Source organism: Tachysurus vachellii, chromosome 5 (genome assembly GCF_030014155.1).
Source record: "Tachysurus vachellii isolate PV-2020 chromosome 5, HZAU_Pvac_v1, whole genome shotgun sequence".
In the NCBI taxonomy this organism is placed as follows: domain Eukaryota; kingdom Metazoa; phylum Chordata; class Actinopteri; order Siluriformes; family Bagridae; genus Tachysurus; species Tachysurus vachellii.
Genome location: NC_083464.1, coordinates 473,230 through 489,112, shown reverse-complemented (window position 1 = coordinate 489,112; position 15,883 = coordinate 473,230). Strand labels below are relative to the sequence as shown.

Below are 15,883 nucleotides of genomic sequence, written 5' to 3'. Positions count from 1 at the left end.
TACACACACTAGCAAAGAGTGTACAAACTACACACACTAACAAAGAATGTACAAACTACACACACTAACAAAAAATGTACACACTACACACACTAACAAAAAGTGTACACACTACACAATAACAAAGTGTATAAACTACACACACTAACAAAAAGTGTACACACTACACAACAACAACTAGTGTACACACTACACAACAACAACTAGTGTACACACTACACACACTAACCAAGGGTGTACAAACTACACAAACTAACCAAGAGTGTACACACTACACAATAACAAAGTGTATAAACTACACACACTAACAAAAAGTGTACACACTACACAACAACAACTAGTGTACACACTACACACACTAACAAGAAATGTACACACTACACACACTAACAAGAAATGTACACACTACACACACTAGCAAAGAGTGTACAAACTACACACACTAACCAAGAGTGTACACACTACACAATAACAACTAGTGTACAAACTACACACACTAACAAAAAGTGTACACACTACACAATAACAACTAGTGTACACACTACACACACTAACAAGAAATGTACACACTACACACACTAACAAAGAGTGTACAAACTACACACACTAACCAAGAGTGTACACACTACACAATAACATAAAGTGTACACACTACACACTCTAACAAAGAATGTACACACCACACACACTAACTAACACTAGAGCTCCTGAGAGACTAATGGGTCATCGGTAATGTTTTTTTTTTTAAACACACACACAACAAACAGGGAAGAAAGTGCTAGTTTAAGTGTTTCCTGAATAAGTAGGTCTTCAACCGTCATTTGGAAATAGTCAGTGACTCAGCTGTCCAGACCTCTAGGGGAAGTTCATTCCACCACCTTGGTGCCAGAATAATGTATAATGTATAAACTACACACACTAACAAAAAGTGTACACACTACACAACAACAACTAGTGTACACACTACACACACTATCAAAAAATGTACACACTACACACACTAACAAAGAGTGTACACACTACACACACTAACAAAGAATGTACAAACTACACACACTGACAAAGAATGTACACTCTACACAATAACAACTAGTGTACACACTACACACACTAACAAAGATTGTACACACTACACACACTAACAAAGAGTGTACACTCTACACAATAACTAGTGTACACACTACACACACTAACAAAGATTGTACACACTACACACACTAACAAAGAGTGTACACTCTACACAATAACTAGTGTACACACTACACACACTAACAAAGATTGTACACACTACACACACTAACAAAGAGTGTACACTCTACACAATAACTAGTGTACACACTACACACACTAACAAAGAGTGTACACACTACACACACTAACAAAGAATGTACACTCTACACAATAACAACTAGTGTACACACTACACACACAAAGAGTGTACAAACTACACACACTAACAAAGAGTGTACACACTACACAATAACAACTAGTGTACACACTACACACACTAACAAAGATTGTACACACCACACACTAACAAAGAGTGTACACTCTACACAATAACTAGTGTACACACTACACACACTAACAAAGAGTGTACACACTACACATACTAACAAAGATTGTACACTCTACACAATAACAACTAGTGTACACACTACACACACTAACAAAGAATGTACAAACTACACACACTAACAAAAAGTGTACCAACTACACACACTAGCAAAGAGTGTACAAACTACACACACTAACAAAGAGTGTACACTCTACACAATAACAACTAGTGCACAAACTACACACACTAACAAAGAATGTACAAACTACACACACTAACAAAAAATGTACACACTACACACACTAACAAAAAGTGTACACACTACACAATAACAAAGTGTATAAACTACACACACTAACAAAAAGTGTACACACTACACAACAACTAGTGTACATACTACACACACTATCAAAAAATTTACACACTTCACACACTAGCAAAGAGTGTACAAACTACACACACTAACCAAGGGTGTACACACTACACAATAACAAAAAGTGTACAAACTACACAACAACAACTAGTGTACACACTACACACACTAACAAGAAATGTACACACGACACACATTAGCAAAGAGTGTACAAACTACACACACTAACCAAGAGTGTACACACTACACAATAACAACTAGTGTACAAACTACACACACTAACAAAAAGTGTACACACTACACAATAACAACTAGTGTACACACTACACACACTAACAAGAAATGTACACACTACACACACTAACAAAGAGTGTACAAACTACACACACTAACCAAGAGTGTACACACTACACAATAACAAAAAGTGTACACACTACACACTCTAACAAAGAATGTACACACCACACACACTAACTAACACTAGAGCTCCTGAGAGACTAATGGGTCATCGGTAATGGTTTTTTTTTAAACACACACAACAAACAGGGAAGAAAGTGCTAGTTGAAGTGTTTCCTGAATAAGTAGGTCTTCAACCGTCATTTGGAAAAAGTCAGTGACTCAGCTGTCCAGACCTCTAGGGGAAGTTCATTCCACCACCTTGGTGCCAGAACAGAGAAGAGTCTTAAAGTAGTAAACTTACCTCTTACCCTGAGAGATGGTGGAACCAGTGGAGCAGTGCTGGTAGATTTGAGGGTGTGAGGTGCAGTGTGAGGAGTGATGAGGGCTTTGGGGTAAGAGGAAGTTGATCTGTTTGTGGCTTTGTAGGTCAGCATCAGTGTTTTGAATCTGATGCGTGAAACTACCGAAAGCCAGTGAAGGGATCGGAGCCATGTGATGGTGTGGGAACTTTTACAGGTTGAAAACAAGCCGGGCAGCTGCATTTTGGATCATTTGCAGAAGACAAATTGCGTTGATATGTAGACCTGCAGCAGTGCATTGCAGTAATCCAGTCTAGAAATGACAAGAGACTGAACAAGTACCTGAGCAGCCTGTGTGGACAAAAATGGCCGAATCCTTCTAATGTTGTAGAGAAGAAACCGACATGAGCGAGTCACATTAGCAACATGAGAGGAAAAGGACAGTTGAGTGTCCATGGTTACCCCAAGGTTGTGAGATGTGACTGAAGGGGAGATCAGATCATTGTGCAGGGATATAGCAAGATCATGACCTGGGGATGAATCACCTGATGATCAGCAGTTCAGTTTTGTTAGGATTGAGCTTTAACTGATGAGCAGTCATCCATGATGAAATTTCTGCCAGACATGCTGAGATCCGGTCAGAAGCTGTGTTATCTGAGGGTGGGAAAGAGAAGATAAGTTGTGTATCATCAGCATAGCAGTGGTAAGAGAACCTGTGTGAGGAAATAACTTCACCAAGAGAGTGAGTATACAGGGAGAAAAGAAGAAGACCAAGTACTGAGCCCTGTGGGACGCCAGTGGAGAGTCTGTGTGGAGCAGCTGTCACTCCCCTCCATGTTACCTGATATGAGCGTCCTTTCAGGTAGGAAGTGAGCCATTTCCAAGCTGATCTGCAAATCCCAAGACTCCTGAGGGTGGATAAGAGAGTCTTGTGGTTCACCATATCAAACGCTGCTGAAAGCTCTAGGAGGATGAGGACAGATGACAGTTTGGCTGATCTAGCAGCATGTAGATTCTCAGAGAAATATAAATGTGCTGCTTCAAAGCTCTTGAAGCACTTGTTCTGTGAGAGATATACAGACAGTTGGTCTCACCACAGACCCAACACTCATTCCTTTCTGTCAAAGTCTTCAAATGATCTCTGATAAAGATCAGACCATACAGCTGACTGAACACAACATTGGTTCAAAGAAGGCATGACAGTCTCCGGGTGGCTCCAGCCACAACAATCTCATGAGACACTGTCTGACCATGCAGATCAATCCCTGGCAGGGCAACTACCGGGCGACGAGACTCCAACCAGGGGTAGAACATCAGGATTAATGAAGTAGCTCCGTAAGAAGAGATGATCAGACTAGGAACTCAGAACACTGGGAGCTCGTGAGTGGCATAAATAGAGAGCTCGACAGAGAGAGAGAGAGAGAGAGAGAGAGAGAGAGAGAGAGAGAAGGAGAGAAAATGTTTATATATGATTTTAATCAGGTGATAGACAATGTAAATTATGTGCAAAGTGCAGACAGGGACTGTATCAAGACTAGCTATGACATCATAACAAAAAGGGAGAGTCAGAAGGTGGAGCCTTTTGTACTTGAGGTACTACCAAATATCCTGCACCTTTTGATCAAAGTAGGTGTGATGGATCATAACAAAATAAAGATCACTCAGGTACTGTCATGTGAGACCATTAAGTGCTTTATAGGTTAATAATAGCATTTTATAATCAACGTGAAACTTGACTGGGAGCCAATACAGTGAGGATAAGATCGGGGTGAAGATCTGGTTCTAGTTGGACTCTAGCTGCTGTGTTCTGGACTAACTGGAGCTTGTTTATGCTCCTACTGGAACATCCAGACAGTAAAGCATTACAATAATCCAACCTGGAGGTAATAAATGCATGAACTAGTGTTTCTGCATCATGTAATGACATCATATTTCTTATCTTAGTAATATCTCTGAGATGAAAGAAGGCTAACCTTGTGGTATTATTTATGTGAGCTTCAAATGAGAGACCGGTATCAATAATCACACCTAGGTCTTTTACTGCTGCACATGATGTAATAGAAAGACCATCCAGAGTTACTGTGTAATCAGAAAGCTTACTTCTGTCTGCCTGTGGTCCTGGTACAAGAACTTCTGTGTGTCAGAGTTAAGCAGGAGGAAGTTAGTAAGAGTCCACTGTCTGATGTCCTTCACACCATCTTCAGTCTTATTAAACTGGTGACTCACATCTGACTGAGCTGAAACATATAGCTGTGTGTCTTTAGCATAACAGTGGAAGCCAATACCATGTTTATGAGTAATTGCACCAAGGGGTAGCAAATATAGGGAGAAAAGCAATGGGCCTAAAACAGAACCTTGTGGAACATCGAACATTATCTTAGTTTGTTTAGAGTGGTCACCATTTAGATCTACAAACTGATATCGATCTGTTAAATAAAACCTGATCCAGGAGAGAGCTGTTGCTTTAACACCAACAACATGTTCTAGTCTATCAAGTAAAATTACATGGTCAATGGTATCAAAAGCTGCACTAAGATCAAGTAACACCAGCAAAGAGACACAACCCTGATCAGAGACCAGTAACAGGTAACTTACACTAAACACTGTAAAGTAACTACAAATGACCTCAGTCAAAGGAGAGAGAGACAGAGAGAGAGAGAGAGAGAGAGAGAGAGAGAGAGAGAGATGGTTATGATGAGGTGTGAGTGTAATAAATGAAGGTTAATGAAGACCTGCCAGCAGTGTGTTACAGTAATCCAGTCTAGAAGTGACAAGAGACTGAACAAGTACCTGAGCAGCCTGTGTGGACAAAAATGCCCGAATCTTTCTAATGTTGTTGAGACGAAACCGACATGAGCGAGTCACATTAGCAACATGAGAGGAAAAGGACAGTTGAGTGTCCATGGTTACCCCAAGGTTGTGAGCTGTGGCTGAAGGGGAGATCAGATCGTTGTGCAAGGATATAGCAAGATCATGACCTGGGGATGAATCACCTGATGATCAGCAGTTCATGATGATGATCAATTCCAGGATCTGCTTTTTTTTTTCATTGGTTGTTAAATCTTACCCAGATACAATAGTGCTATTTTCTGATTGGTTATTGTGTAGCCTCTTGTTTTGATTGGCTGATAAGTGTCAGGGTCGACTAAGAGCTCCATAGGAGACGCGCTTGGTTCCTGCCCGGTTCCATAGAGACAGCAGTGTGGACTGATACATTTTGGGAGCTGCGGCTTATTAAATATATGATAAATAATCAAAAGGTTTTTCTGCATGAAAAATACGGTGTGGCGGGAGAGCGTGACAAAAGACCCAAATGAGGGACTGTCACATTAAGGTGTGACACTTGACAGCCCTGTCGACATATAAAAGAAATTTAGGCAATTATTCATCTCAACACTTTTGTCTTTCTCTCTTTTTTCTTTATGTTGATTCTCTGCTTCTTTCTGATTTACTGTCTTTTTACTATGCCTATAGATAGATAGATAGATAGATAGATAGATAGATAGATAGATAGATATTAAAGTGTGGTTAAAGGCTAAAGTAAAAGGAGAAACAGAACCCCCACTTCTGTTCTTGGCCTGATCGCCATCCCAAAATATTCTCCTTGAAGTCTCTGTGGGGTTTTAGGTGTCACCTCTCTCTCTCTCTCTCTCTCTCTCTCTCTCTCTCTCTCTCTCTCTCTCTCTCTCTCTCTCACACACACACACACACACACACACACACACACACACACACACACACACACTGCACCTCTATCTTTTTCTCTCCCCTCCTCCTTTAGGAATGACAGAGTGAGTAATAAAAAGGAAAAACTTCTCAGACAACTGCAGACCAGTGAGAGATTCAGACGTCACCATGCCTGAGCCCAAAGCTAAAGGTACCCAACAATACCTGATTATATTTAATGATAACAGAATTATTAGCAATTTTAATATTTAATTATTAACAGTAGTAGTAGTTGTAGTACCATAAATGAAAGTGTGTATGAAATGCATATAATGTGCATGTCATAATTGTTAGCATTGTTAATATTGTAAATATAAGAACATTCTAAATGTATTACACACACACACACACACACACACACACACGGACACATGCACACAGACACACACAGACACACACACACAGACACACACATGCACACAGACACACACTGCAGAGAGTTAAAGATTAATAAGAATTGCAGAGTGTGCATTGTGATTAGGGCGAGGCTTAGCAGGTGTGTTTAAATGTCAGTGATATCTGAGAGAGTGTGTGTTCGTGTGCATGTGTGTGTGTGGGGGGGTGTTACAGTTAAGGCTATAACCGTAAAATTCCATAATGTACTGAAATATGATTATGTCCACATATTTGTGATCTCAGTGCTGCCTGTGTTTGGAATCCTAATGACCCACAATCACATCCGGTGTCTCCCAGAATAGTATGATCTTTTTTGGGTCTGGTTCCTCTCAAGGTTTTTCTCTCATTTTTTCACCATCAGTTTGAAGCTACTGCTTCTAACATTTAAGCCCCTTCATGAATCTGACTTTACCTCTGAACATTACCTCTTTCTCACACCAAACTATTTCTAAGAACTCTCTCTACTCTTGTTCTCACAGTTCTGTCACAGGACAGTCAGAGCTCCTGTTCAATACAGTGCTCATAATGCATCATTACTACATTATAACGTGATAGAAAACACCAGCTTAACATCAGCCTGCAGAAATAAAGCTCTAAAACTTCAGTAGGTGACAATGTTAGCTTTTTAAATAATGCATTAAAATGTGTTCATTAGAACACTGTAAACACCAATAACACAGAGCAGTAGAACATTTAGGCTTTCAGAAATTCTATAACATATATAACATTATCTAAATACAATGTCATTTAATAAGATTAAAAACATACTTCTGAAAAAAAAATGTATTCCAATATTAATACTACATACATACTAACACTACTACTAATAATAATACAATGAATTATTATTATACGTATTATTATTATTATTATTATTGAGATATTAGAGACATTATGAGAGAGGATATGTACGTGTGTGGGTGTGGGTGTGTGTTCGTGCGTGTGTGTAAGTGTGTTTAAGAGGAATGGGCTGAGCTGTAAAGAGTGTAAAATTTTATCCTACTTCTCATCTTACAACCTTTTAATAACCTCAGCCAATGTTAATCTCCCAAATTAACACTGAGTGGAATATGACCTCATCTCATCACATGAATGTGTGTGTGTTTCTGTGTGTATTTTTATGTACGTGTGTGTGTTTCTGTGTGTGTGTTTCTGAGTGTTTTTATGTGTGTGTGTGTGTGTGTGTGCGTGTGTGTAGGTTTTTGTGGGCGCCTATGGATCTAACACTAGATCCAACCCAACTCACACCCACTAAACACATCCCTGACCTTTAACCCCTGCACAGAAGAATATATGGTATTTTATTCGAATGAACACTTCCAAACTTAACACTGTGAGTTAGGATTAAACTATACAAACTATTTCCACCACAAAAAGATAATAAAACTTAACACATGTATTATATACAGTATATTATGTGTTAACTGCATGAGTTGTAATTCATTGTCATTTAAAATGGTAAAATTAAATGTGCTACAATTGTACAGTAGTTAAATAGTCAAATTCTCTTTGTGAATATAGTTTGAGTAAACTGTAGTAGATAAAATACAGCTTTACTTCTGACTGTGTGTGTGTGTGTGTGTGTGTGGGGGGGGGGGGTCTGTTTAAGTTCTTATAGATAAAGCTCTAACACTTTCACAGCAGGGAATTGGCATAAACACAGCAATATTACACACTTTATTACCAGCATGAGTTTAAGGCTAAAACTCACACACTTTTACACAGTCTGTGCACCCAGAAGGATCTGTTAGATTAGTGTTTAATGACACGACTAGTGTTTAGTGTTTAATAACTGTGTCACATTCTGTTTATGCACAAGTCAGTGTATTAGCGATAGCATTTATCTACATACACTACCTTCATACTTATTTGTGTTTTTTTACAAAATGTTTCCACAAACTCTGAAGCACACAGTTATACAGAATGTGTGTGTGTGTGTGTGTGTAACTTTACAATTTTCTAATGCTCCAGCATGTGACTTACAAATGAATAAAAATACAAGCTAAAAATGTCCATGGTTTTGACACTCAGATGCCACCTCACCTCACCCATAGGGTAAGTCATGGTGGTCATGGGGTCAACAATGGGGTCAGAAAATTTAAGGCAACTGTCAAACAAAGTCTTTAACTTTTAGATTTAAAAGTTTGGTCTTAGAAAGAAAAAAAGAAGATAATATTAAATAGTATTTAATATTTTAACATATTAGGCTGTGGATACGTAATGAACCACTCCAGGGAATTACAGTGTGAATGTGACATTATAAGGTCATGGTAAAGGGGTACGAAGTTCCTGAGGCCTCTGCTCTCTGTCCCTATTTTGAGTTACCAAAAACAGACACTGAACTTCTTCAGGGGTAAGTGTCCATATCAAGACAGTATTGCCCCTGAGTGGCCATCGAGGTGATGCAATATCCCATTTACAGCACTCTGGACTGAAAGGCAGGTTTAGAGGTCCAACACTTGGATCCAGTTCTCCACAAAGTGTTTCTTGGACCACGGTCTGCATACCCCACTGATCTGGTGCCAAGTTCTTGAAATTCAGGACAATCATCTGAGATTCCATTTCTGTCACCGGAGGCTGAAGCTGTGTGGTAAAGGCATCTGATCTCACGGTCGTGAGTGGAGGCTGAAAGGATTAAGTTGGAACTGTTAAGATAGAGTGCGAATGAAAGAGAGAGTGAGAGAAAGAGAGAGAGAGAGAGAGAGAAAGAGGGAGAGAGTGAGAGAGAGAGAGAAAGAGGGAGAGAGAGAGAGAGAGAGAGAGAGAGAGAGAGAGAGAGAGAGAGAGAAAGGGAAAACCTACCAGCTCTAACGGTCATTCAGGTGTGAAGGTCTTTCTCTACAGACATTTCTGAGCTTCCTGTAGTCAGTACTTACACTGTGATCATGGGGAACTGAAGAGTCACATGGCACAGGATCTGGCTGTACTGTTAGTGGGACTTAGTGAGGGAAGTCTTACTTAAGGCAAGTGGTTAGTGCTTAAGCTACTGATGAAATTGTAAACTGGTGAAAACAGAACTCTATTATTTTCTTTGTGCAGATGTATTGCTTGTCTCTGGATAATTGTTTCTTCTTTAGATCTCTGTGATTAATGATAATCCCACAGAAGGTGCCTAAAAATATAGTACTGGTACTCACAGTGCTAAGGGACTTATCAGATATGATAGCCATGCTCATGTAGTCCACAGAACACCAGGCTGTCGTCAATGGGCTGCAGACGAAGCAGTGTAGAATGTGACATGGCTGACATGAGCTCGGGATACTGACGGATTATTTAATCATGATGGACTTAATGTGATTAATAAAAACATTGTAATGATGTAAAAGTGCACCATCTTGTGCTCATGTGGGTCTTGAGAGGAGACCTGAGTGTAAGTAGTGCAGATTCCCACAATGGGTTGAAACGGTTTGATCTGTCAATCTATATAAATGATAAGAGTAACACACTCAGTCATCTGAAACAGGAGAAGTGGAAAAAGAGGAAGACATGTCAAGCTTAAGGTCAGTCTTTACTCCTCAAGCAACCCCCCCCCCCCCCCCAGGGGTTTATGAGGATCAGTTTGCACCTAAGTGTGCTTATATATTAGTGTGTGTGTGTGTGTGTGTGTGTGTGTGTGTGTATTAGTGTGTGTGTTATTTATACATTCAAACTGAATAAGGAAATGAATGTGAGATGATGTTACGTTATTAAAGAGTAAAACAAATGAAACACAGATGGAGCGACTGAATAAAGATAAGATTTCCTTATTGTCAATGCACAGTATTGTCACCAGAGTAAAGGGAATGTCAACAAAATCTAATAAAGGATGCAAACAAATATTTGTTCCAATATTAAACAAACAAATACATATTTAAATGTTAGGAGAATGTTTTATCTATTCTTTATTTTCTCTTTGTAAAACTGTATTCTCTTTTTTTCCGGTGGGTCTGAAGAAAAGAAAGCTCCTGCAGGGCAAAGTGGTAAATTTTTCTTCTTCATCTTCTTTTCCTTCTATTATTATTATTATTATTATTATTATTATTATTATTATTATTATTAATATTCTTATTAGTAGTAGTAGCATTATCATGTTTCTTTCTCATTACTACTGTTTGTCAATTTCAGCCCCAGAAACTGAACCTGAGGGTAAGTGTGTGTGTGTGTGTGTGTGTGTGTGTGTGTGTGTGTGTACAGAAGTATTATTTCTTCGATTACTTTAACCTACTGTAAGTGACATTTTGTCACAGGATGAGAAAAATCAGCTCATCTGCGCCCTTTACTGGATTTAATCCTTAATCAGTGTTATTTTCACTGAGGTTTTGTCCTAAATGTGTTTTTATTCAAATGTATTGCATACAGAATGGAGTCACTGTGACACCTACAGTACTGTAACCTTCTCATTAACTTACTAGCAGACGTGCAAATCATACATAATACACTTCTAGAGAAGTTCTTTCAACTTCCACACAATCTGAATGTGAAATTATTCTGTATTTTTATTCTTTAGTCGTTTATTTTTAATCACATTATATAATGAATGGTTAAATCCCTAACAGACACAGATGGAGAACATGGTGAGACACACTGGTGCATGGAGAAATAATAATAATAATAATAACAGAGCACCAGAGGCAGTAAAATGCACACATGATCACATGGGATATTTGGATATATATTTATATGTACACACATATGATATATATATGTTTTACATCTATATTTGTACATATGAGGGTCAAAGATGTGTTAATATTTTATGTTTGTTTGTTTTAATACATGATATTGTATACATACTTACCCATAAACACAGGGCTGTCAAGTGTCCCGCATTAACGTGACAGTCCCTCATGTGGGTCTTTTCTCACGCTCCCACCACACATTGTATTTGTCACGCAGAAAAACTGATTATTTATCATATATTTAATAAGCCGCAGCACCCAAAATGTATCAGTCCGCACCGCTGTCTCTATGGAACCGGGCAGGAACCAAGCGCGTCTCTCCTGGAGCTCTTAGTCGAGCCTGACACTTATCAGTCAATCAAAACAAGAGGCTACACAACAGCCAATCAGAAAATAGCACTATTGTATCTGGGTAAGATTTAACAGAACAACCAATGAAAAAAAAAAACATATTCAATAGTGAGGGTATTTTCGATGGTCGGTTTGAACAAAACCTCAACACCAAACAGTTTGTCTCTGGACGGGACATTGTCCTCAATCATGTCCCTAAAAATGTCTGGGCTTGTGCTGAACTGTTTTATATGGGAGCAACATTACACATGATAAAGGGGTCCAAAAAGGTAACAAACACTTACAATAAACACCACCAGTCATAATCTCTCTCTCACACACACACACACACACACAAATTAATAATAATGTGTTCAGTGATCCTTACCAAACACAGGGGGTTTGGAGATGTCACTCTTGCCTGTCTTCAAAACTTGACAGCCCTGTAAACGTACATATATATATACTTATGTGTTTAGGAAGTGTCTTTCCATCTTTGACCTATATACTGTGTTGTAATAAATCACTATTCTGCAATAATACACACACACATAAACATACAAACACACATACACACACATACACGCACACACATATACACACACACACACATACACACACATACCCACACACACACACACAAGTTTAAGGTGTGTGTGTATTAGTTTGCTATATTGTGATTTAATACATTTGTGGATTAATATCAGAGAATCAGCAGATTAAGGACTAGCACACTGCACTGAGAGATGATGAACGAGGATGTGAACAGTTTCTTATTGTGGTGCTGTGTGTTTGTGTGTAAAATAAACATGTGATCTATTTTACTAAAGTTAGTCATTTTCCAGTTGTATAAATAATTAAATTCTCCTTCATGTGCATGTGTAAATTGTGTTGTACTAAATGTGAATACATTGTGTGAGTGTGTGAGTGTGTGTGTGTGTGTGTGAGTGTGTGTGTGTGTGTGTGTGTGTGTGTGTGTGTGAGAGTGTGTGTATGTGTGTGTGAGTGTGTGTGTGTGAGTGTGTGTGTGAGTGTGAGTGTGTGTGTGTGAGTGTGTGTGTACATGTGATTATTTTAAAATATATTTTATGTGTATGTATTTTGTGTTTAAAGTGTGTGTATTTGAGGATGGTGATGGCAGAGCTGCAGTGAGTTTAAGGTTAAAGTTATATACAGAGTGTTTTATATAAATACTGTTTATAAAGATGTTCTTCAGATGAAGATCCTTTATTTTAATTTCCTTTGGAGTCTTAGGGACATTTTCCTCATCAGGGATTTAAAATCCAGAGTGTTTTATTACTATAAAGCTGTTTTGTTACACTGTGTGGTGACGTCCTCACTCTCACTGATAAACACACTTTAAACACACAAATACTTAATAAATAGTTTCAATTGTGTGATTTTTTGTTGTACTGCATGTTGTGTCATTTTGTTTTCTGAGTTTGAAAAATACACAAAAACCTGTGTTACAGTTTGTGGATACGTGGGCAGTATTTATGTGTGTAGTAATTGTGTGTGTTTAAGTCTGTTACTTTCAGCCTGTATGTTTGTGTGTGTGTGTGTGTGTGTGTGTGTGTGTGTGTGCGTGTGTCTGCCATGTGTGTGTGCGTGCGTATGTGTGTGTGCCATGTGTTTGTGTGTGTGTGTGTGCCTGCCGTGTGTGCGTATGTGTGTGCGCCGTGTGTTTGTGTGTGCATATGTGTGTTTGTGTCTGCCATGTGCGTGTGTGCTGTGTGTTTGTGTGTGCGTGTGTGTCTGCCGTGTGTGTGTGTGTGTCGTGTGTTTGTGTGTGATTGCATGTGCGTGTTTGTATTTATGTGTGTGTATGTGTTCATGCGTGTTTGTATTTATGTGTGTGTGTATTTGTGTGTGTGTTTGAGTGTGATTTCATGTGTGTGTTTGTATTTATGTGTTTGTGTGTGTTTGTTTGTGTGATTGCATGTGTGTGTTCTTACTTGTTTATTCTGTGTTTAAAGAGAAGACTGAGCTGACTGGACTTTTTGTGGAGAAGCCAGTAGATACAGTGGCCATTACAGGTATAGTGCGCACACACACACACACACACACACACAATATATATTATTATTATTATTAATATTATTATTGTTATTTACATGTTGTTGTTTTTTTGTTTTGTTTTGTGTGTGTGTGTTTGTGTGTGTGTGTGTGTGTGTGTGTGTGTGTGTGTGTGTGTGTGTTTGTGTGTGTGTGTAGGGAAGGATTATGTGTTTATAGCTAAGGTTGATTCCTCCACTCTCACCAGGAAGCCCACTATGAAGTGGTTGAAGGGAAAGTGGCTTGATCTTGGCAGTAAAGCAGGAAAACACCTGCAGTTTAAAGAGACGTATGACAGGAACACCAAGGTGTGTGTGTGTGTGTGTGTGTGTATGTATTAGAATCTACAGAACAAGGGGAGCAGAGCACAAACAATAAAGTAAACGAAAGCACACTATACATTGCATGAAAAAATAATAAACTATTTAATAAAAATAGATATTAATAGACAAACAGAAAACGGAGGATCGTCTCTCATATCGACAAACACTTCAATACTAATGTTAAAGTTCACACTTCTCTCGCTCACTGACGAGGTTTAGAGTGATGAGAGACTGTGGAATGTGTCTGCATGCCTTGTTTACATGAATTACCCATCATCCTCCATCTGTGTCACAAAGACACAGCAGTATGAATCAATAAAGTAGGAAATGTCCAAAAGAAATTCATAGATAAAGAACTAAAAATCCAGTAAGAAGGGAAAGAGCGTTAAGAGCCTCGGACCCTTATTCACTGAATATGTGCTGCAGAAGCGTAGGAACAGGCTGAACCTTCACAATGTGTGTATGAAACACTAATAACTATAAATAACAACATGTTCTGTGAGTTTGTTCATACAACATCACTGTTAACTTAACATGAATGAAATGAGCCTCAAAGTTCCTTCCTTTCTCCTGCAGAACCACTGCTTATAAAAGCTGATTAATTTATGTTGGAAACTACAGAAGTGATCAGTAATTAATCAATAAATCACATTAAGTTGTGTAGGTGAAATTATTCAGTATTTATACCTGCACACAGTAAATTACTGTAATCATCTACTGTAGAGTTTATTTTAATACAAAACCCCCAAAATACCTCTTTTTGATGTTGTTACTATTACTTCTAAAAAAGAGGTAAAATTTCACTGTATTTGTTATTAATAGTTATTTGTTCACAATTTCATAGGTCAGAGTTCATCTAGATAAAGTTCATCTTACATCCATTCTCCATGAACCAGTGGATCAAAATAATTCATGTTTTCTCTGCTCTCTGTTTAAGCTAAAGCTGAAGTTCAGGTGGCCTCCATGTCATCATGGTTCTGTGGCTAAAGAGTAAATGTAGCTGTCTCTGAATTATGTGTGTGTGTGTGTGTGTGTGTGTGTGTGTGGTTTTTCAGGTGTATACATATGAGATGAAGTTAGTGAAAGTGAAGGCAATTGATGCAGGAGGTTACAGGTGTGAAGTGACAGCAAAAGATAAATGTGACAGCTGTACATTTCAGATCTCTGTGGAAAGTAAGTAACACACATCCACAGACTCAAACACACACACACGCACACGCACACCACACACACACAAACACAGACAGACACCACACACACACAGACACCACACACATGCACACGCACACACACACGCACACACACTCAGACACCACACACACACACACACACACACACACAGACACACACACACTCAGACACCTCACACACACACACACACACACACACACACACACACACACACACACACACACACACACACACACACACACACACACACACACAGACACCACACACACACACACACACACACAGATATATAATTAAGTTTAAATCTGTGTGTGACCATTTGTGCCTTTAGCTTCTGAGGAAGATCAACCTAAGGACATTCTATCTGCCTTCAAAAGAGCGTAAGTCTGTGTGTGCAAAAAGTTTATTAGTTTAGTGCGTGTGTGTCTACAGTATGTAAAGTGTGTGTTCTGGGACTGACTGATTAGTGTGTGTGTCTATGTAAAGTGTGTGTATTTATTAATGTGTGTTTCCAGTGACGCGGGTGAGGATGAAGGAGAGTTGGACTTCAGCGCTCTGCTCAAAGCCACTAAAAA

The 15,883-nt window shown here is 38.8% G+C and overlaps 1 protein-coding gene across 2 annotated transcripts in view; it reads left to right on the top strand.

Annotated features, from left to right (window-relative positions):
• Window positions 1-6,416: 6,416 nt before the first annotated feature.
• The window catches only part of mybpc2b (myosin binding protein Cb), a 33,313-nt gene continuing 23,846 nt past the window's right edge, over window positions 6,417-15,883 (top strand). The window contains exons 1-9 of one of the 2 annotated variants that reach the window (XM_060869426.1): window positions 6,470-6,506; window positions 10,684-10,710; window positions 10,856-10,876; window positions 11,287-11,304; window positions 13,716-13,775; window positions 13,954-14,102; window positions 15,173-15,290; window positions 15,640-15,688; window positions 15,824-15,883. In XM_060869426.1, coding sequence (XP_060725409.1) covers window positions 6,485-6,506; window positions 10,684-10,710; window positions 10,856-10,876; window positions 11,287-11,304; window positions 13,716-13,775; window positions 13,954-14,102; window positions 15,173-15,290; window positions 15,640-15,688; window positions 15,824-15,883 — 524 coding nt within the window. In that variant the 5' untranslated portion in view covers window positions 6,470-6,484. Of the gene's footprint in view, window positions 6,507-10,683; window positions 10,711-10,855; window positions 10,877-11,286; window positions 11,305-13,715; window positions 13,776-13,953; window positions 14,103-15,172; window positions 15,291-15,639; window positions 15,689-15,823 lie in introns of both variants that reach the window. The other variant, XM_060869428.1, reaches the window with a different exon arrangement.